We start from the raw sequence: 22,947 nt of genomic DNA on the forward strand, positions 1-22,947 counted from the left end.
ACTCTGGAATTTTTATTTGCCTGTTACCATTTAAGTACACATCTCAAATAGGATAGAGAGGTCTGAGGTTTGGAAGAGATTTGGTCTGGTGATGTTAATTTGAGAATTATCTGCATATGGATGGTATGTAAAGCCATGGGATTGGATTGGATCATTAAAAGATGAGTGCAGATAGAGAAGAAAACCAAGGACAGATTTGGGGGACACTCCCACATTACAAAGATAACAAGAGGGGGAGCCAACAAAGGAGACCAGAGAATGGAACCATTCATAGGGATGAAGTAGGAAGGAAACCATAAGTGTCATATCCTGGAAGGAAAGTGAAGTGGTGTATCTGAGGTAAGGAAGTTATCAACTATGTTGCTATGTTCTGAATGCTTTTGTCCCCCATGATATCCACATGTTGAAGCCTAATAATCAACATTAGGGTTTTAGGAGGTGAGGCCTCTGAGACGTGATTATGTCATGAGGGAAGTGAATATCTGTCCTTATAATAGAAGTCCCAGAGAGCTGCCTTGCCCCTGCCAAATGTGAGGATGCAGTGATATGGCACTGTACATGGACTAATGAATGAATTCTCAACAGACACTGGATCTATTGGCACCTTGAACTTGTATTTTTCTGCTTCCAGAATTGCAAGAAGTAAATTTCTGTGGTTTATAAGCCACCCAGTTTGTTGTGTTTTGCTATAGCATCTTGAAAGGGCTAAAATATACGTCAGGTGTTGCTGATAGTTCAAGAAAGCATGGGACTGTTGTTACAGAGCTTTGGACCTGAAGTACTAATTTTCTAGTCCAGAGGTTTTCAGCATTTGTTCAGCTTGACACATGAAGGATGATTATTTACACAAGGCATCTGCATTATCTAGGCTTGCCAGCTGCAGTTCTGCTTCTCTTTCCTAGGGAAATATTGGAAGGCAAGTGAAACAAAGTGATTTTATTATGGAGAGAGAAGATAAGCATAAAGGTCGACAGCTCATCACTGGATCTTGCAAATATGGAGGTTATTTTTGGAGGTATAGATGAAAACTTGATTTGATGGAATTGCATGAGTGTGACTCCTATGTGTGGTTCTTGAACAAGACACAATAGAGTTTGTGTACTCTCTCCCAGAGATAGGTGGCACACATACAAGAAGGAAGGAGACTGCCCACCCTTGCTTATGGCTCCTTTGGATAGAAGTCATGCTTCTTTGTACCAATGATGTGGAAAAAAAACCCCTTTTATTAGAAATTTCTGTATGTTCATAATTTCTGGCCAGAAGAAATTAAAATGAGAGGCATAGCAGCTGCTCACTGTTGGAAAAGTTACCAGTTTGCTTCCAGAAGCTCAGATGCAAGCTTGGGTAACCTTTCTGTGTCCTCTGCAGAATGAACAAGCATTGAACTCTGGGCCAAAATCATTTTAGAGTTAAAGATGCTCACTTTACGGCTAGCACAGGAGCAAATGGAAGTCATATATGCTATTATTTCACACTTACATCTGAAGGTAATAGAGGGAAGAAAATGTTCTTTATCCATTTTTTTGTCTCTTGGAGTCCCATAATTTTCATTTTCATGAAATAGAAACAAATAATAGGTTGCCTAAGAAAGGAAAGGCCTTGGTTTCCAAGATGTGCTGAGGGAACTGATCTGGGATGAAGGAATCATATTGTACAAAGGGTGTCAACGCAGTGATGATCTGAACCTTCCCAGTCAATGTGGCTCGTTTCCTTGACTTTGAAGTTGTCATGAAGTTTCTTAATTGAGCTATCCTCAACTTGTGAGGTTAAAGGTTGCTCAAGGCTTTTGGATGCTGGAAGCTGTCATCAATGAGGAGCAGTGGGTTGGACTAGGCAGTCCTGAAGGGTGAGGAGAGGGGGGTTGTGGATCAGTGTCCTGTGCATGGACTTGGTGAGTTTGTTGCCTTAATGACATCTTCTTACTTATATAACTTAGTGTGCCATTTTGGAACTTGAATTCATTCTTGTCAGTTTAAGGGATCTCAAGAGGATGTGTGAATTGACTAAGTAGCTTCTAGGACAGACACACCTGTGGCCAGAGTGCTACCTACTGCCTGACTGCTGGTCCTACTACACCCAAAATTTTCACTAAAGAGGCAATCTCAGCCTCTTCCTAGAGGTACTGTGCATGTTTTCAAGCCATTCAGGAGCTGTTTTTTTTTTCAGTCCCTAGTTGAAAATATTCATCTGATTTCCATGGTGTCATCTAATCCTAGGCTTTACACAGGGTGCTGTAGATTTAAGGCCCATGTCTGTTGTCCAAGTGGACAGGGTGTATATGTCTAGGAATAGATAGCCTATCAACCATTGGCTTTTGAGTTTTTATATGCAGGCAAATAATCAAAAGTAAAACTGTAGGTGTTCATGTTGGCAGCACATACACCAAAATTGGAATGATATGGAGAAGATTATTATGGCCCATAAAACAAAATCAAAAGCTAGAGTAGCCTAATTTCCTAGGAGTGGGTGGAAAGCTTTGCCCCAGTGGGGACAGCCCCAGCCTGCTGGGATAAGTGATAAATCCCAGGATATAGGGAGGTTCTTTTTGCACATACTTTTCTATTTTAATATTTCTATTTCTATAGCACTCTATTTTAACAGGAAGCAATGAATATTGTTTCTAATTTTAAAAAAATGAAAGAAAAGACCAGTTTACTGTGTTTGTTAGACCAAAGAGGCATCAGTGAGATGAGGTTCAATGGCATTCCAGGCAGGGTAAATAATATGTACAAAAGGAGGCAGCAGATCTAGAGTTCATAGCATTGTAGGTTAACCAGTTCTGATGGCATTAAGAAATCCTGAAACTACTTACTGGAGAGTAACTAACAGTTCTTGCTATAGTTAGAAGAATATATACATCTTAACTCATATTTCAATGCAATAATTATTCTTATTCATGTAAAGCCTTTATCCAAATCATATTCTAATTTTTCTACTGAATATCTTTTTAATAGAAAACTTTTATTTAATAAATATAAATTTTTAAATACATATTTATTGATTCTTCTATTTATTTTTATTTTATTTTATTTGACAAGTAGAGTTAGACAGTGAGAGAGAGAGAGAGAGAGAGACAGAGAGAAAGGTCTTCCATCTGCTGGTTCATTCCTGAAATCAATGCAGTGGGTTGGACTAGGCTAAAGCCAGGAGCCAGGAGCTGCTTCAGGATCTCCACGTGAGTGCAGGGGCCCAAGCACTTGGGCCATCCTACACTGCCTTCCTGGGCCACAGCAGAGAGCTGGACTGGAAGAGGAGCAACCGGGACTAGAATCTGGTACCCATGTGGAATGTTGGTGCCGCAGGCAGAGGATTAACTAAGTGATCCATGGCACCAGCCCCAATAAATATAAATTTCAAAATTACAACTTTTGGATTATAGTGGTTCTTCCCCTCATAACCACCCTCCCACCTGCAAATCATCCCATTTCCTACTTCCTCTCCCATCCCATTCTTCATTAAGATTCATTTTTCATTATCTTTATATACAGAAGATCAACTTAGTATATACTAAGTAAAGATTTCAACAGTTTGCACCCACACAGACACAAAATATAAGGTACTGATTGAAGATTAGTTTTACCATTAATTCTCATAGCACAACACATTGACAGAGGTCCTACAAAGGGAGCAAGTGCACAATGACTCCTGTTGTTGATTGAACAATTGACACTCTTATTTATGATGCCAGTAATCACCAGAGGCTCTTATCATGAGCTGTCAAGGCTATGGGAGCTTCTTGAGTTCACAAACTCTGACCTTGCTTAGACAAGGCCATAATCAAAGTGAAAGTTCTCTCTTCCCTTCAGAGAAAGGTACCCCCTTCTATCTTTGCAGATCGCTTTACCACAACCATTTTAAGAACATAGGGAATTATTTTTAGTAGCCTAACATTAAAGTTACTTCTCATGGGAAAACTATGTTTGACCATTTTATATATATATATATATATATATATATATATATATGACATAGTATATAAGCTGAAAAGAAAAATTTCTTGAAAATGGCACCACTTTCTGTAATAAATAGGAAATACTAATACTTTCCTTTCAGTATAGTTGCATATTTTATATTAATTAGGAATGTGTGTAGATATAGTGATTAATATCAATTTGTTGTATTCTCCTATGAGAGTCTATTCTAGAGCATTCTGCTCATCCTACAGGTTGTTAAAACATGTAACAGTTCATGGTCATGCTGGAAAACACAGAATGTTGGGGATGCAGTTGAATGGCCAGCTCCTTCCTAGATACCCACCAATTGGAGAAGCTGATTATCTCATTGGTCAGAATCTGATACCCATTAGGTTTTACTATGCAGCAGGACCACCGTATTGAAAGGTGATGTGTGGTCATGGCTTACTCTCTGCTCCAGCTTTTCCACCTGGCGCTGGGTGCTAAGTGATTCACATAACTGATACAGGGGGGATGTAGCAGGAAGTTCTGCTTGGGTTTCTTGGTCTGAATTGTGCTTCCTAATGTGGCTGCATTTTACCAAGAAAAAGCCCTGCCTGCTGAGGGGCCACTGCCTGTGCCTGTGCAGAGCCCCACTCAATTTCCTACCCAATTACTGTTCTTTGTGGTCACACACCTTCAGATAAGGACCCCACAGTGAGAATGGTAGATTGAAGGCCCAGAATGAAAGTCTTTCACAAAATCATTAATCTTTCTTAACAATGACAACTCTGGGAATCTGCAAAAGTCGCTCATGGTATTGAAATTATCCCTTTCATTATGACGGTGTAAAGTACTGTGGAAGCAACCAGAACGTCCCTGGACCTTCAGAAGCTCCTTTGTACTTTAAGAGCTATTTAAACATACAGAGGAAGCATAGGTTTCAGCAGTTTTTAACATGACCCGTGGGCTTTCAAGACAGTTCCTAATTGGCAGCTTTATGGGGTCCTATTAGTTTTAAAATATATGAGCATATTGGTTTGACTACTACCGCCTTAATAAAAGAGTGTAATTTGTACTTAAACCATGCAATTTTATGATTAAAAACATGCTGTTCTTTCAAAATTCAGTTTTTCAGGTCATCTCTGGTGTCCTGAAAGAGAGATGCATTCAATCTAAACTAATGAAACAGTGAGATTTATTGTAAAGACACTTGTCCCAAGCAAATCCAAGGGAAAACAGTTCCCAGCCAGGTCATATGAAGGTGGTGAACCTGGCCAGTTCTGCAGTTCTCACAGGTAGAATGTTGGGATCTTCTCTAGTTTGCTACCATGAATCTGGCTCAGGCACTAACTTATTTGTTTGTCTCAGTTCAGTTATTTTGAGAGCGAGAAAGAAAATACTGGTGGTTCTTTTTGAGCAAGGTGACTCTATTCTGGCCCTATCAGTTGAGCAGTAAGAACATGTGAGCAAACACAGGCACGTGTGCCTACATTCTGGGTACAGCTGGTAGAAGATACAGCTTCTCTCAGAAGAAAGTACAGGTAACAATGGAATGATGGGAAATTTTATTTTAATATACTTTTAAAAAACAGCCGTTGATAAATTATTTCTGAGAAAATGTAATAATAACAAACAGGAGTGACTACTGTTGACAAAAATGAATTTTTTGTGTTGTCACTTTATTTAATAGCCTAGTACATTACCTAAAACTGAAGTAAATCCTTCAAATTATTCTGCTGTAAATACAGATACAGACATCCATGGGTCTTTCAACCCTTATTGTATTACTAAATGAGTTTATATTTGGTCCAAGTTGATCTGCTAGTGTTTCATAGTTTAGCCTTCAGAGTCTATAAAAGGAAGAAAAATGAAAAGCTGTTAAGTATTTTAAAAACACATTTCTAGCTTTTGTTGTTGTTAGCTTTTCCTTTGCTCCTCTCTTCCTTCTGTTTATTGGATTCTTATATTCAATCTGATTGGTAGAGGGAATATATGGGGAAATAAAACTACAAGATCATCATTAGATGTTTTCATACAGCAGAACTACTTCTGGCCTCCTTCCTGACATCTTGCCATTTCTGTGTGCAGTCTCCCTTGGCTTCTCACTCTGAACTGCATATGAAGCTGCATTCCCAGCTCCATTTCTTTTCTTGCCCCTACTTCTCTTCTGTGTACCAATTCTAATTCCACATGCTTAACCCCATTCCAAAACCCATCCTGCTGTACATTTTCAGAAAGGAAGATGTACTGGGTCATGTTTGTTTTATTGGACATTTGAATGGAAGTGTGGAAGTTTGGGTGGATATGCTGAATGGTCAGTCATGAAGATATCTACATCGTATGTTTTCATAAAATATTGGGGTGGTTCAGTTGTATATTTTAATGGTCTTTGTGTCTATTTTCTGAGTTACTCACTGTGAGGGAACCATTAAGTTCTTATTGCCATAGCATTGGTTATAAAAGAGGAAACTCTTGTTCCAGAAGAGTTGGTGAGAAAAGCTGACTCCATGAGGAGGTGAGGGGGAGGGGGCAAAAATAATTGTATGGCAGAGAAACTAGACCCTCTACTACCCAAGTCCATTGTAGAATAAGAAAATACTCATTAACATTTATCCCCTACCATTGATGGATTCTTGAAGAAGTTTTTCAGAGGTAGTTTGAGGAATCACATCCAAAAAATCCACTACAATAAGTAGAGGATGAAAAGAATGGTCGTTAGGATTTAAAACACATCGATCTTTATATTTATTCTCATTTTCTCTTAGCTTGTTCATTTCACTCTTAAGTTTCTCTGACTGCTTTGCTCTCTTAGGAGTTTTCTATGGAGCCTCAATCCCACAGAATGGCTTGCCCATGATCCTGTGGACATCAAGAGCTTGTAGATGTCCAGCCAAACAGCTCAGTACAGCCTTTTTATAATGATTTCCTTATGAAACCTTAGCTCTCAACAATATAAATCACTGGGTAACTTCTTAGTGTTTGTCAGCTTCCTTGTATACAGCTTCTTTCTTTGCAAAGAGAAGTAGCAAATGTAGAAATAGATTATTGTTTTGATACATAATTTGCATAGGCAGATAGAGAAAATATACAAGCTTCTCTATATATTTGCAAGAATATAAATACATATATATAAATGTCAAATATATATGAATACACAATATACTAAGGGTCTTCAAAAAGTTGGTGGTACAGAAAACTATGCATAGATTTCAATTTTTGCTCCAAAATGAACTTATTTATTTATTTATTTATTTTTGACAGGCAGAGTGGACAGTGAGAGAGACAGAGAGAAAGGTCTTCCTTTTGCCGAAGGAGCCAGGTGCTTCTCCTGGTCTCCCATGCGGGTGCAGGGCCCAAGGACTTGGGCCATCCTCCACTGCACTCCTGGGCCATAGCAGAGAGCTGGCCTGGAAGAGGGGCAACCGGGACAGAATCCAGCGTCCCAATTGGGATTAGAACCCAGTGTGCTGGCGCCACAGGCAGAGGATTAGCCTATTGAGCCGCAGCACTGGCCTGAACTTATCTTTTAATTTCATTTTCCATGATCTTTTGATATATATATTCCCAGATTTTTCCTGTTAAGGAGAATTCTGACTTGGTACTCCCAGTCTCTTGTTCTCACAAGCATTTTGAGGAGTTTCTGTTTCACCATATTGGCCAATCTGGACTTTGTAAACAACTAAGTAGAAAAGGCAAAGTTGAGAAAGATAAGACACAAAGGACTAGAGCTGAGATGACAGTAATTTGGGAGAGATTGACATTGAGAGTGATGTGGAAGCAGTTTCAATATGCAAAAAAAATTCTGGCATTTTAATCTCACTTTCAAATTGTTTAGGAAGTGTAAGAAACAGAAAGTAACTTATGAATGACTTTGGTTGCTGGACTATGATCTTCTGACCACAATAGCATTCTCAAAGACTGACAACATGACTGACAACCATGACTCTCAGCACTGCAAAGAGTGTCTCTAACTCCATTGACTTACCATCTGACATAGCCAGGTCTTTTTCTTCATCTGCGACTAAATCAGAATACATACTATCTTTATGTTCTGAAACTAGAATCAAACAAACAAACACAGCTTTAGAATACAGCCAACAATCTGTGAGATGCTGTAAGTCAGTGTCTTTGCAAACTTTGTTAATCAAGACTTAAAGTAAAACATGCATTTTATATTATAGCCTCATATGTGCACTTTATGGATTCCAATAAAACAAAAAGTACCTGAAATAACACCCTTTCTAATCTAGTCTTACCTGTTAAATATTTTTCTATTTATGTTTTTCTTTATAGTCTACTCTAGTTCATTGCGGGAAAAACTGGTATTTACATTTTCTTTATGGATTTTATTTTATTTCAGTGAGAAAAAATGCTAGTTTTTAAATTGATTTCATTAAACATCAATTTATTTTAGAACCCATGTAAAGTAGTGGAAATTGTTTCCACAACATGGAAAGCACTATAAGAAGTTACATTTGATTCTAATGCTAATTCCACAATGGTCCCCAAAACAGCCTGAAACCAAGCCTATTTTCTCTACTTTATCTTCACTAAAGTACTTTACTTTGCCTAAGATTATGATTTGGTAGGGGGACTGAGAACCTAAAATTTTGATTTGCAGCTGAAATCTTTCTAACGAGGAATTGGGAACACATAATCTACATTTTGCCTTCTCGTTCTTCATACTGGAAAACTGCCAGTTTCTTGCTTGTTCTCACAATTTTCTCACAAGGACTTTAATGCTCTCAGTCTTTTCTTTAAGTATTGTTTAACAGTGGTTGGGCCAACTTTAAAAGCAATGTGCCATTCAGATATCTAGAGCCACCATCTCACTGACCAGACCTCTAACAGACCTATTCTGTGACTCAGTCCCTCCCACTCCTCTGTGTGGTGATTCGAGCTGCTTGAGAGTAGATGATCCGCCTACCTTTCCAGTCTTACACATCCTTTTTGCACTGTCTGCTGTGGCTGAGCTTCCCTACTTATTGTCGTCTGAATAGCTTTAAACTTCCCCAGGTTTGTACTTCTGAACCACGTCTCAATCACCTGACATATCCGTTTCATCCATGCTCTTTTCCCTTTGATGGGATGCCTTTCACAACTTATTTCCTAATCACTCCTCTGCTTGCAAACCTCCTTTCCACTAAATAGCATGTTTAAATACTTCTCATCTTTCTAGACCCAACTCCCATATCTGCCATCTCTCTAGAAAGCCTTTGCTAATACTCAGCCTTATGTTAGGAGACCACCTATGTGACCCCATTATACCTGGGCCTCTCTTTATCATAGCATTTACCTATTATGAATGGTCTCAATGTTTGTGTTTCCCAAATTCATACATTGAAATCTAAATCCCAATGTGATGGTATTAAGAGATGGAGCCTATGTGGCAGTGAAAGGGTGGTGTTCTCATGAATGAGATTAGTGCTCTTTAAAATAGAACCAAGGGTGAGTTTTGTCCTTTCATACCATGTGAGGACACAGTGAGAAGGTACCTGTAGCAGAAGCTTAATTGGCAAAATTTTGAACTTGTATTTTCCTGCCTATGGAACTGTGGGAAAGGCAGCAAGATGGCAGAATAGGAAGGGAGCACACTGATAGTCCGGGAAGAGACAGTTTAATAAAAGTGGAAATACTGCAGGCTCAAGGAAGAGTAGGGGAAGAAACAGCAGAGGAATCTCTTCCAGAACTAGTGATTCACAGTGGACCTGCATGGAGAGCATGGGAGCCCATGGTTCGGGACACTAGCGGCAGATTCAACACACCAGCACTGGAACGCAAGGTAAGCCAAACCTCAATAGCCTGAGACACCAGTGGGAAAGCAGAAAGAGGAGACTACAGGGAACGAGGCTTGAAACCCTGTGGGGAAAAGTTCACCAGGCTAACTAGAAGAGAGAGGGAAAAAAAAGTGACTGATATGGACACAAGTTTCTCTCTCTCCACTCACCTCTCAAAGGCGAGCAAGACAAAGAGCAGGCACCATTTTGGACATACGTCATAAGTGGGGCGACCTCAGGGCTGAACCCGCCCTCAGCCAAGCAGAAAAACCTGACTCTGGGAGGGAGGGGGTAAAATAACAGGAGTTTAGGACCTAGTGAATGTGTGGTGCTAATGAATTGAGACTGTGAAAAAAGAGATGGTGGGTGAGAGAACTCTCAGAATTCATGTGAGTACTCTCCAGAGATGTTACAATTCAGTAACCTTGGCAACCCAGTGGGAGACTGCAGGAGAATTTAGGCCCACAGTGAGGGCAGCACAGATTCCCTGTGTGGTCCTTGGGAAAGAGCTTCCAATCTGGCTCCTGTGGGTATATCATTCACCTGCTAACTACCTCCAATTCCGCTCAGCTGTGAGGAATTACTTCCCTTTTGAATCAAAAAAAAAGAACGAAAGAGAGATTTACCATGCCTAACCTGGGAGTGTCACCTTTGGCACACCCTTAACCCTGAGGAACCAAAGAGAGCTCTCAGGCCACACCCATCTCAAGCCTCTAAGGCTCCATTGAAAGCAGACAGTCCACTTAATACAGTCATAGTATAACAAGAAAAAACACCACAGCAAGGGAAGAAGAATCCAAAGAATATCCCCACAATGCCAAGCAACAAATGCAGAAACCAAGGAAACAAGAACAAGGAAGACATTATGATGCCCCCAAATGAACAAGACATACCAGCCAAGATTATGAGGATGATGAGGTGGAAGAAATGCAAGAAGCGGATCTCAAAAAATTTAAGATAAGAACAATTAGAAGTTTTCAAAAACAAATGCTTGAGCTACTGAATTCCTTACTGGACAGGATAGAAAATCTCTCACGTGAAAATGAAATCTTAAGGAGGAATCAAAATGAAACGCAAAAACTAGTAGAACCGGAAAGTGTGAGAGTGAAGAGAAATCCAAATGAAATGAAGAACTCAATAGATCAAATGACAAACACATTAGAGAGCCTTAAAAACAGAGTCAGTGAAATATAAGAGAGAATATCGGACAGAGCACAGGAAAGTATACAGTCAAACCAAAGAAAAGAAGAGGAAATTAGAAATCTAAAAAATATTGTTGGGAATCTACAGCATACTATTAAAAAACCCAACATTCGGGTTCTAGGAGTTCCTGAAGGCATGGAGAGAGAGAAAGGATTAGAAGGCCTTTTTAGTGAGATACTTGCAGAGAACTTCCGGGTTTGGAGAAGGACAGAGACATCCTAGCACAGGAAGCCCATAGAACCTCTAGTAAACATGACCAAAAGAGATCCTCACCACGACATGTTGTAATCAAACTCACCACAGTAAAACATAAAGAAAAGATTCTAAAATGTGCAAGAGAGAAACGCCAGATTACTCTCAGAGGATTCCAATTAGACTCACAGCAGACTTCTCATCAGAAACCCTACAAGCTAGGAGAGAATGGCGAGACACAGCCCAGGTACTAAGAGAAAAAAACTGCCAGCCCAGTATATTATATCCTGCAAAGCTCTCATTTGTGAATGATGGTGAAATAAAGACCTTTCATAGCAAACAGAAATTGAAAGAATTTGTTGCCACTCATCCAGCCCTGCATAAGATGCTAAAAGATGTGTTACACACAGAAACACAGAAACACGGACATCAATATGAAAGAAGGTAAAGGAAGGAAACCTCACAGCAAAAGATCACAGGAAACTCAAAGCATATATTAGAAAATATCTTTGGCAAATGGCAGAGCAAAGTTACTACTTATCAATAGTCACATTGAACATTAATGGCCTGAACTGTCCAGTTAAAAGACACCAATTGGCTGATTGGGTTAAGGAACAAAACCTATCTATTTGCTGCTTACAAGAAACGCATCTTTCCAACAAAGATGCATACAGACTGAAAGTGAAAGGCTGGAAAAAGATATACCATGCCAACAGAAATGAAAAAAGAGCAGGCGTAGCCATCTTAATATCGGACAATATTAACTTTAACACGAAAACTGTTAAGAGAGACAAAGAGGGGCACTATATAATGATTAAGGGATCAATTCAACAGGAAGATATAACGATTATCAATGTATATGCACCTAATTACATGGCACCGGTTTATTTAAAAGATTTGTTAAGGGACTTAAAGGGAGACTTGGACTCCAATACAATACTACCAGGGGACTTCAATACTCCACTCTCAGAAATAGACAGATCAACAGGACAGAAGATCAACAAGGAGACAGTAGATTTAAACGACACTATAGCCTAAATAGATCTAACAGATATCTACAGAACTTTTCATCCTACACATAAAGCATTTACCTTCTTCTCAGCAGTTCATGGAACCTTCTCTAGGATTGACCACATACTAGGCCATAAAGCAAGTCTCAGCAAATTCAAAAGAATTAGAATCATACCATGCAGCTTCTCAGACCATAAAGGAATGAAGTTGGAAATTAGCAACTCAGGAATCCCTAGAGCATATGCAAACACATGGAAATTGGACAACATGCTCCTGAATGAACAATGGGTCATAGAATAAATCAAAAGAGAAATCAAAAATTTTCTGGAAGTAAATGAGAATAACAGCACAACATACCAAAACTTATGGGTTATAGCAAAAGCAGTGTTAAGAGGAAAGTTTATATCAATAGGTGCCTACATCAAGAAATTAGAAAGGCACCAAATAAATGAGCTTTCAAGTCATCTCAAGGATCTAGAAAGTCTGCAGCAAACCAAACCCAAACCCAGTAGAAGAAGAGAAATAATTAAAATCAGAGAAGAAATCAACAGGATTGAATCCAAAAAAAACATTACAAAAAATCAGCCAAACAAGGAGCTGGCTTTTTGAAAAAATAAACAAAATTGACACCCCACTGGCCCAACTAACTAAAAAAGAAGAGAAAAGACCCAAATCAATAGGATCAGAGATGAAAAAGGAAACATAACAACAGACACCACAGAAGTAAAAAGAATCATCAGAAATTACTACAAGGACTTGTATGCCAGCAAACAGGGAAATCTATCAGAAAAGGATAGATTCCTGGAAACATGCAACCTACCTAAATTGAACCAGGAAGACATAGAAAACCTAAACAGACCCATAACTGACACAGAAATTGAAACAGTAATAAAGGCCCTCCCAACAAAGAAAAGCCCAGGACTAGATGGATTCACCGCTGAATTCTACCAGACATTTAAAGAAGAATTAACTCAAATTCTTCTCAAACTATTCAGAGCAATCGAAAAAGAGGGAATCCTCCCAAATTCTTTCTATGAAGCCAGCATTACCTTAATTCCTAAGCTGGAAAAAGATGCAGCATTGAAAGAGAATTACAGACCAATATCCCTGATGAACATAGATGCAAAAATCCTCAAAAAATTCTGGCCAATAGAATGCAACAACACATCAGAAAGATCATCCACCCAGACCAAGTAGGATTTATCCCTGGTATGCAGGGATGATTCAATGTTTGCAAAATAATCAACATGATACACCACATTAACAAGCTGCAGAAGAAAAACCATATGATTATCTCAATAGATGCAGAGAAAGCATTTGATAAAATACAACACATTTCATGATGAACACTCTAAGCAAACTGGGTATGGAAGGAACATTCCTCAACACAATCAAAGCAATTTATGAAAAACCATGGCCAACATCCTATTGAATGGGGAAAAGTTGGAAGCATTTCCACTGAGATCTGGTACCAGACAAGGATGCCCACTCTCACCACTGCTATTCAATATAGTTCTGGAAGTTTTGGCCAGAGCTATTAGGCAAGAAAAAGAAATTAAAGGGATACAAATTGGGAAGCAAGAACTCAAACTATCCCTCTTTGCAGATGATATGATTCTTTACTTAGGGGATCCAAAGAACTCTACTAAGAGACTATTGGAACTCATAGAAGAGTTTGGCAAAGTAGCAGGATATAAAATCAATGCACAAAAATCAACAGCCTTTGTATACACAGGCAATGCCACGGCTGAAGAAGAACTTCTAAGATCAATCCCATTCACAATAGCTACAAAAACAGTCAAATACCTTGGAATAACCTTAACCAAGGACGTTAAAGATCTCTACGATGAAAATTACAAAACCTTAAAGAAAGAAATAGAAGAGGATACCAAAAAATGGAAACATCTTCCATGCTCATGGATTGGAAGAATCAATATCACCAAAATGTCCATTCTCCCAAAAGCAATTTATAGATTCAATACAATACCAATCAAGATACCAAAGACATTATTCTCAGAACCGGAAAAAATGATGCTGAAATTCATATGGAGACACAGGAGACCTTGAATAGCTAAAGCAATCTTGTACAACAAAAACAAAGCCGGAGGCATCACAATACCAGATTTCAGGACATACTACAGGGCAGTTGTTATCAAAACAGCATGGTACTGGTACAGAAACAGATGGATAGACCAATGGAACAGAATAGAAACACCAGAAATCAATCCAAACATCTACAGCCAACTTATATTTGATCAAGGATCCAAAACCAATCCCTGGAGTAAGGACAGTCTATTCAATAAATGGTGCTGGGAAAATTGGATTTCCAGGTGCAGAAGCATGAAGCAAGACCCCTACCTTTCACCTTACACAAAAATTCACTCAACATGGATTAAAGACTTAAATCTATGACCTGACACCATCAAATTATTGGAGAGCATTGGAGAAAGCCTGCAAGATATAGGTACTGGCAAAGACTTCTTGGAAAAGACCCCAGAAGCACAGGCAGTCAAAACCAAAATTAACATTTGGGATTGCATCAAATTGAGAAGTTTCTGTACTTCAAAAGAAACAGTCAGGAAAGTGAAGAGGCAACCAACAGAATGGGAAAAAATGTTTGCAAACTACGCAACAGATTAAGGGTTGATAACCAGAATCTACAAAGTAATCAAGAAACTCCATAACATCAAAACAAACAACCCACTTAAGAGATGGGCCAAGGACCTCAATAGACATTTTTCAATAGAGGAAATCCAAATGGCCAACAGACACATGAAAAAATGTTCAAGATCACTAGCAATCAGAGAAATGCAAATCAAAACCACAATGAGGTTTCACCTCACCCCGGTGAGAATGGCTCACATCCAGAAATCTACCAACAATAGATGCTGGAGAGGATGTGGGGAAAAAGGGTCACTAACCCACTGTTGGTGGGAATGCAAACTGGTTAAGCCACTATGGAAGTCAGTCTGGAGATTCCTCAGAAACCTGAACATAACCCTACCATACAACCCAGCCATTCCACTCCTTGGAATTTACCCAAAGGAAATTAAATTGGCAAACAAAAAAGCCATCTGCACATTAATGTTTATTGCTGCGCAATTCACAATAGATAAGACCTGGAACCAACCCAAATGCCCATCAACAGTAGACTGGATAAAGAAATTATGGAACATGTACTCTATAGAATACTACACAGCAGTCAAAAACAATGAAATCCGGTCATTTGCAACAAGATGGAGCAACCTGGAAAAATTATGCTGAGTGAATTAAGCCAGTCCCAAAGGGACAAATATCATATGTTCTTCCTGACTGGCGACAACTAACTGAGCACCAAAGGGGAAACCTGTTGAAGTGAAATGGACACTACGAGAAACAGTGACTTGATCAGCTCTTTGTCCTGACTGTTGATGTACAATGTAATGCTTTATCCATTTTATTATTTTTTTTGTTCTAGTACTAGTGGTTGAACTCTGTAATTAACACACAATTATTATTAGGTGTTTAAATTTTAACTGAAAAGTGGTCCCTGTTAAATATAAGAGTGGGAAAAAGAGAGGGAGGAGATGTACAATTGGGGACATGCTCAATCGGACTTGCCCCAAATGGTGGAGTTAGAAACGTTCCAGGAGATTCCAATACAATCCCATCAAGGTGGTATGTACCAATGCCATCTCACTAGTCCAAGTGATCAATTTCAGTTCACAATTGATAGCTCTGATAGGTCTAAGAGTCAAAGGGATCACACAAACAAGACAAGTGTCTGCTAATACAAACTGATAGAATTAAAAAGGGAGAGAACAATTCATCATGGGAAGTGGGATACACAGCACACTCATAGAATGGCAGATGTCCTAAACAGCACTCTGGCCTCAGAATCAGCCCTTAAGGCATTCAGATCTGGCTGAAGAGCCCATGAGAGTATTTTAGGCATGGAAAGCTAAGACACTCTGAAAAAAAAAAAAAAGAAGAAGACCTAAATGAAAGATTTCTGCGAGTGAGATCCCAGTAGAAAGAACGGGGCCATCAAAGAAGGAGGTACCTTTCTCTCAAGGGAGGAGAGAACTTCCACTTTGACTATAACCCTGTCAGAATAAGATCGAAGTCGGCGAACTCAAAAGGCTTCCATAGCCTTGGCAACTCATGACTAGAGCCTAGGGAGATTACTGACACCATAAACAAGAGTGTCAAATTGTTAAATCAACAACAGGAGTCACTGTGTACTTACTCCTCATGTGGGATCTCTGTCCTTAATGTGTTGTCCAATGTGAAGTAATGCTATAACTAGTACTCAAACAGTATTTTACACTTTGTGTTTCTGTGTGGGTGCAAACTGATGAAATCTTTACTTAATATATACTAAATCAATCTTCTGTATATAAAGATAATTGAAAATGAATCTTGATGTGAATGGAATGAGAGATTGGAGGGGTGCGAGTGGGAGGGAAATTATTGTGGGGGAAAGCCATTGTAGTCCATAAACTGTACTTTGGAAATTTATATTTACTAAATAAAAAAAAAAAAACCTGTGGGAAATAATTTTCTATTATTTCTATGCCCATTCAATTAATGGTATTTTTGTTACAGTTCCCAAAAAGATTAAGATATCTCTTGTTATTTCCTACACTAGACAAGGGTTGGGGGGCCATTTTAAGGGTAGGTATCACTTTTGATTAACGTCTATGTGCCTAGCATCTAGCACAGTTACTTTTCTCCCTTCTTTCCCTTCCCTTCCCTTCCTTCCTGTTTCACTTTTTCCTTCTTCTCTCTCTCTCCCCCTTTTTTCATTCTATGCTGAAAAAAAATTTAATATGAAATTGATCTTCCTAAGAGATTTCTAAGTGTACAGCACACCACTGCTCAATATATGCAACTGTTGAAAGCAGCATATCTCTAGAACTTTTTAATCCTGAATATCTGAACCTGCACAGTTTCTGAATAAATACTATTTGTTTCTCTTTAGGCATCTTAAGTGTCCAATAGATTTCAAGAAATGATTAAATTTTCTCCATGAATTTCAATGATCTTTCTTTTTCTCATAATTTTTTAGGTTTCTTGTTAGATACTTTCTTCCTTTTGACCTGCCTTACACTGTTTTATTATGATTTTTAATTCAATGTGTGTCTTGGCATTTACGTCTTAATAATCCCAATGCTTATTTTTCCTAGACAGTTTGTGTGGCTATAACTTCCATATTGTGTCCTGCAATGTCTCTCATAGCAACCAACAGAAAGAAGATGCTCAATGAACATCTGGTATTTTCCTCTGAAGATTTAAACAGACTTAAAATATGATCTTTTTGAGCATAGGATTAGAGTGATGAGTGACTTAATTCTCATTTCATGGCTAATGGATGATCAAATTCCTTTCTTTTAAACTGAATATTAACCCCCAGATAAAATGGACATTTTCCTTTCATTTTTGTGTACCTACCATCTGAGACTCTTTGCTCATCTTGGTGGTCATCTATATGGGGTACAATGAATTCTTCATGTCTTTTGGATAAATCAGTTTCTAAAAGTCAGGAAATCAAGAATCAAATTATTTGAAGTGATTAAATAAGCCTCATATATGAATCACCTCATTGACATATTAACAAGAAAAGATCTCCAAACTGGAAGAAGGTGCATAGCACTGACTATTTATACTGCTGTGGCTTTGAAATCTTGAAATAGCATTTTATTTATTTATTTATTTATGCAGCAAGGTCCAAAAGTGACAGTCAGGACTAATCAAAATATGGGGTACGCTTGTATACCTTCACTTTTATTCATAAAAACACAGTAGCAAATCAAGCCATTTCTTTCACAATTTCTCCATCATACAAATATAGGTGGAAAATTTAGGACTAGCAATCAATGGAGTCAAATTTAGAATGACTGCATTGGAGTCCATTCTCATGAAAAGGATTTGTAGTCCTAGTTGGCATTGCAGAAGTCACACAGAGGGGCTCCGAATTCTGGGAACAAGAGTTAAAGTTTCAAGCAATGTCCCCTTGACATATACCTCTCTGTGCTTGCACCCTCTCCTTCGTGCATGCCTCTGGCCTTCTTTTAGTTTGACCTATTCCTGATATCTTGGCCATCAGTCAGAATCCCATCTGAGTTCCCAAACTACATCCTCTGCTCACAACCTCTTTTCATCTAGGTCTCTGCCCATCATATTGTTTCTGTACGGTCTCTGGTCTGCAACAATGGCCTTCCTTGGTCATCGTCAGTTTCTTAGCCCATTCTGACATGCAGCTACTATTGTAATTGGTTGGAATCTGTGTCATACTGGTTGTCAAATACTTTTTAGTAGATATTTTATTTTAAAGGATACATTCAATTTGGTAGTCTATTCTGAAAATAATTTAGTTCAAAATTGATAAAATATTGGTTATAATTATCTATATTATTAGTGATTCAGTTATAACAAGTATTCTCAACCTCTTTTAATAGAAGCCCAATGAAGCAACACATCTGATTACCTGATTTATATGACTGAAAAGTTGGCAGGTCTCCAAGTGCAACAAGTTTCTCCTGTTGAAGAAAGTTATCACAGACCTAAATGATCACAATTACCAACTTAAATTATCTTTAACAAAAAATTCTTTGATTCTTGATTTTTAAATAATCAACAATTTTTTTTTTGACAGGCAGAGTTAGACAGTGAGAGAGACAGAGAGAAAAGTCCTCCTTCCATTGGTTCAAGCCCCAAATGGCCACTACGGCCGGCGCACTGTGCCAATCTGAAGCCAGGAGCCAGGTGCTTCCTCCTGGTCTCCATGCGGATGCAGGGCCCAAGGACTTGGGCCATCCTCCACTGCACTCCCGGGCCACAGCAGAGAGCTGAACTGGAAGAGGAGCAACTGGGACAGAATCTGGTGCCCCAACCGGGACTAGAACCCGGGGTGCTGGCACTGCAGGCGGAAGATTAGCCAATTGAGCCGCAGCGCCGGCCATCAACAAATATTTTTAACACACCAGAAATTATATGAGTAAATGGATAGTGATCTTCTGCTGATTTCTTCTAACTTTTATTGCCCCATTACTTTTAGGAATAAGATGCAAATTAAACCCGCAGAAAATCAATGTATGCTTTGGCCTAGGAGAATCAATTTGAGGTTATCAGCAAAGTCAGTTCCCTTGCATTTATTCTGACATTACCTGAATCAGATCATTTGTCATTCTGGTCATTACTTGTTGACTTATTTCAATATCTTTGAGATCTGTAAGAACTACCCAAGTTCCCTTCTCAAATTTCACAGGCATGGAAAAGACAATCCCTTCAGGAATACCAAATTGGCCTGCAGTGAGCAAACATAAAGCAAAACAAATGAAATCAGAAAAATAAACACTGTTTGGGGTTGGCATTGTGGTGTAGTGGGTAAAGCCACTGTCTGGGACCCTGGGTTGGTTCAAGTCCCAGCTGCTCCACTTCCTATCCAGTTCCCTGCTAATGACCTGGGAAAATCAGTGGAAGAGGGCCCAGCACATGGTCCCCTGCCACCAATGTGGGAGAACTAGTGGAAGCTTGTGGCTCCTGGTTTCATCCTGGTTCAAGTCTGGCCATTGCAGCCATCTGGGGAGTGAACCGGTGGATGCAAGATCTCTAACTACTTCTCCCTGTCTCTCTGTAACTCTGTCTTTCAAATAAATAAATATTTTTTAAAAAACCACTTCCTGTTGAGCATTGTAGACAGACAGCATTATAGGACAGACACAATACATGACCTTTAATGATAATGATAGAACTGAATTTCTGAGAATTCTTCTCTGGGGAGCACCAAAGCAGTCACTCTGCAAGCACTGATTGAGTACCTATCCAAGTTTGGACAATTGTTCCTTCTGTGTTTCTCCCAAAATCCAGGCACTAAGGCAGTCTTTCTCTACTAAAGCTTGCGTGTGTTCTTGTTTGTTTTCATAGCTTTCCCTTTCCCTGCTTCCCACCCACACACACACAGCCCTTAAGCCTAGGTCATTTGTTCAATCTGACCCTCCACTCTTCTCATCTACCATGCAATCACACAGCCAGGCTATGTTGGATGGGACATGGAAGAAAACCACAGGCAGGAAGGCTGGTTATTTCCTTGAAGCCCCCAGGTCTCCATTTGGATATTCTCTAAATAAAAAGATTCACAATGTTTATTACTGAGCATCGTGCACATAAAGTCCCCCCCCATTTGATGCCTTAAAAACATAAGAAAATTATTTCTGCCATTATAGACACTAAAAATAGTCACTAGGGTAAGAAATTGATGACAGACAGGAAATCAGGATCCATCAGACTTCCCAAGAAAGCTCCCCAGTCTTCTGTTCATTCTGTTTCTGTTTTATCTATGAAAAGTTGGCTTTCTGGGTAATGTGTGAGAATTTACCTGTAGAGTATGGCTTCAGGGAGGCAGAAAACGATCCTTTTCTCTCCAGTATAACACGGGTCTCTTTTTCTTTTTAGCGACTCAGGGAAGCAATATTTATGACTAAATACCAAGTGATAGGACATACACACAATCATCCACATGATTTTTATACTCTCTCTATTAATTTCCACAAATACAGGAAAATGTGATATTTGTCTTTTGGGTCTGGCTTCTTTCACTTAGAATAGTGATCTGCAGTTGCATCCATTTTGTTTCAAATATGAAGATTCATTCTTTTTATGGTTGAGTAATATTTCATCAAATATATACATATATCATATATAACAAAATGTATATCTCTCACATTTTCTTTGTTTAGTCATAAGTTTATTTTTTTTTTTGACAGGCAGAGTTAGACAGTGAGAGAGAGGCAGAGAGAAAGGTCTTCCTTTTTCGGTTGGTTCAACCCTCAAGCGGCTGCTACAGCCGATGTGTTGCGGCTGGCGTGCTGCGCCGATATGAAGGCAGGAGCCAGGTGCTTCCTCCTGGTCTCCCATGCAGGTGCAGGGCCCAAGGACTTGGGCCATCCTCTACTGCACTGCCGGGCCACAGCAGAGAGCTGGACTGGAAGACTCCGGCACCCCAACCAGGACTAGAACCTGGAGTGTCAGCGCCGCAGGCGGAGGATTAGCCAAGTGAGCTGTGGCGCCAGCCTCAGTCATCAGTTTATAAACATCTAGGTTGGTTCCATATCTTTGCTATTGTGAATTGAACTGCTATAAACATGGGGGTGCATGTAACATTGTTTTTGAAATTCTTTTGAAATTCCTACAAAAGTTAACCAAACTTTCTACAAACAACGATAAAGTGTCTATTTCCCTAGAAAGATTGAGTACTGATTTGAATTCAAACTATGGCAATCTTCATGCACCTTAACTTCAGTCGAGCAACATTCACTGAGTGTCCATCATATAAAATTCAGCTCCCGGCAAGGAACTTAAAGATGCGCCAGCCAAAGCCTCTGCTCTCAGGGTGTAGACAGTCTACAAAAGGGGACACAAGCAACTAAGTCAGAAACAGGCACACTCCAATATGCTCTCTGAGAGAGGAACAACATTCTTTGTGCCTGTCAGGTTAATTCTGACTGGGGGACTTTGGGAGATGTCCTTGAGTTGCATGGTAGTCACCAAACCAGTGAGAAAGATGGAGGTTCTACTAAGGACATAAGGAATACAGGAGGTGGGTCAGATTTGGGAGGAAGACAGTTCAGTTTGGCATACGTGGTTTGAAGCGGCTGCCCAACATCCAAGCACCACTGTATCCCAGGCTAGAGCTCTGCAGAGAAGCCCAGATCTGTCAGCTAAGGAAGCCCGTAAAACAAGAAGGGAAGACATGCTCTGTATAGAATCTCCAGGGCACAGAACATCAGCTATTCTCTTTTGTACTTTGGAACAAAGACAGATCTTTTGTGAAGAGATTTTAGTAGATCGAAACTGAAGCTCTTGTAAACACTTACATACAGTGTCTGTGGGTGCAGGGTGCCCTTTCCACATTTCCTGTGCTGCCGCAGCCTAAGGTCTGGGTCCTGATGTGTGCCACTTTGAACCCTGCCTGTGTGCCTTGGTCCTTGGGGTTTCCTGTGTCCAGCGCTCACCCCACACTGACCTCCAGACCAGCACAGCTCAGACTTTAAGGTTTCCTGCAGTGTCATCGCCTTTATGAAGCCCGTCTTGATGCCTCCTGCTTTCTGCCTACAAGTGACCTTGCTTTTGCTTGATCTGCAGAGTACAATGAGGCAAACCTAATGACACTATTTAATTTATGAATCTGGCACTCCTTCACCCTGCAGTAAGTTTCCTGAAGGAAGAGGGCAGTTCTAATTCCCAAGTATGATTCCAATTCATAAAACAAAATATTGTTGAATTTCTGAATGGATGGTTGAATGATTATGGAACTGTGGGGTCCACATTAATTTCAGACAGGTAGGGACACAGAAGAAGAACCACAAGGCACAGATGGAAGTTTAAAAATATTTATGAAAGACTCAGATTTACCTTCACTCAATACTCCTAAAGACACAATCTCCCCAGGTGGTGAACCATGGTACCAGTATTTCAATGTGGTGGCTATACTGTGCGCAGCTAAAATGCCTCCGAAGTGTCTTCCTGTGACACTCAAAGTTTTCAGAGTTTCCACAAATTCTTTTTTTACCCACTCACTGTAAGGAGAGAAAGAAATAATTTACAGTGGAGGGTGGAATGGAAATGAAAAGGGATGCTCCCTGGATCAATGGAATTCACTATAAGAAATCATACCCACAATTAAATTAGAAACATTTCTTGGTGTGCCTTTTCTTTAAGTGTCTTCAATACTCATAAAAGGTGATTGAAAAATACTGGAATGTGGCAGAGAGGAATCCCTAAATTTGAAACTACAAACATAATAATATTAATATGGAACGCAAAAAAAGTAGTCAGAGACTAATGAAAATTCTTGCATTACAAAGAATTTGTCCCATGTAGATGTT

General features: G+C 39.4%; 1 protein-coding gene across 1 annotated transcript in view; it reads right to left on the reverse strand.

Annotated features, from left to right (window-relative positions):
• Positions 1-5,605: 5,605 nt before the first annotated feature.
• Positions 5,606-22,947, reverse strand: part of MDH1B (malate dehydrogenase 1B) — a 33,089-nt gene continuing 15,747 nt past the window's right edge. Inside the window, exons 7-13 of the mRNA XM_062201591.1 lie at positions 22,475-22,638; positions 19,228-19,367; positions 18,549-18,600; positions 17,513-17,593; positions 7,882-7,953; positions 6,517-6,579; positions 5,606-5,746 (exon numbers count right to left, since the gene is read on the reverse strand). Coding sequence (XP_062057575.1) covers positions 5,733-5,746; positions 6,517-6,579; positions 7,882-7,953; positions 17,513-17,593; positions 18,549-18,600; positions 19,228-19,367; positions 22,475-22,638 — 586 coding nt within the window. The 3' untranslated portion in view covers positions 5,606-5,732. The remainder of the gene's footprint in view (positions 5,747-6,516; positions 6,580-7,881; positions 7,954-17,512; positions 17,594-18,548; positions 18,601-19,227; positions 19,368-22,474; positions 22,639-22,947) is intronic.

Source organism: Lepus europaeus, chromosome 1, assembly GCF_033115175.1.
Source record: "Lepus europaeus isolate LE1 chromosome 1, mLepTim1.pri, whole genome shotgun sequence".
Classification (NCBI taxonomy): Eukaryota; Metazoa; Chordata; class Mammalia; order Lagomorpha; family Leporidae; genus Lepus; species Lepus europaeus.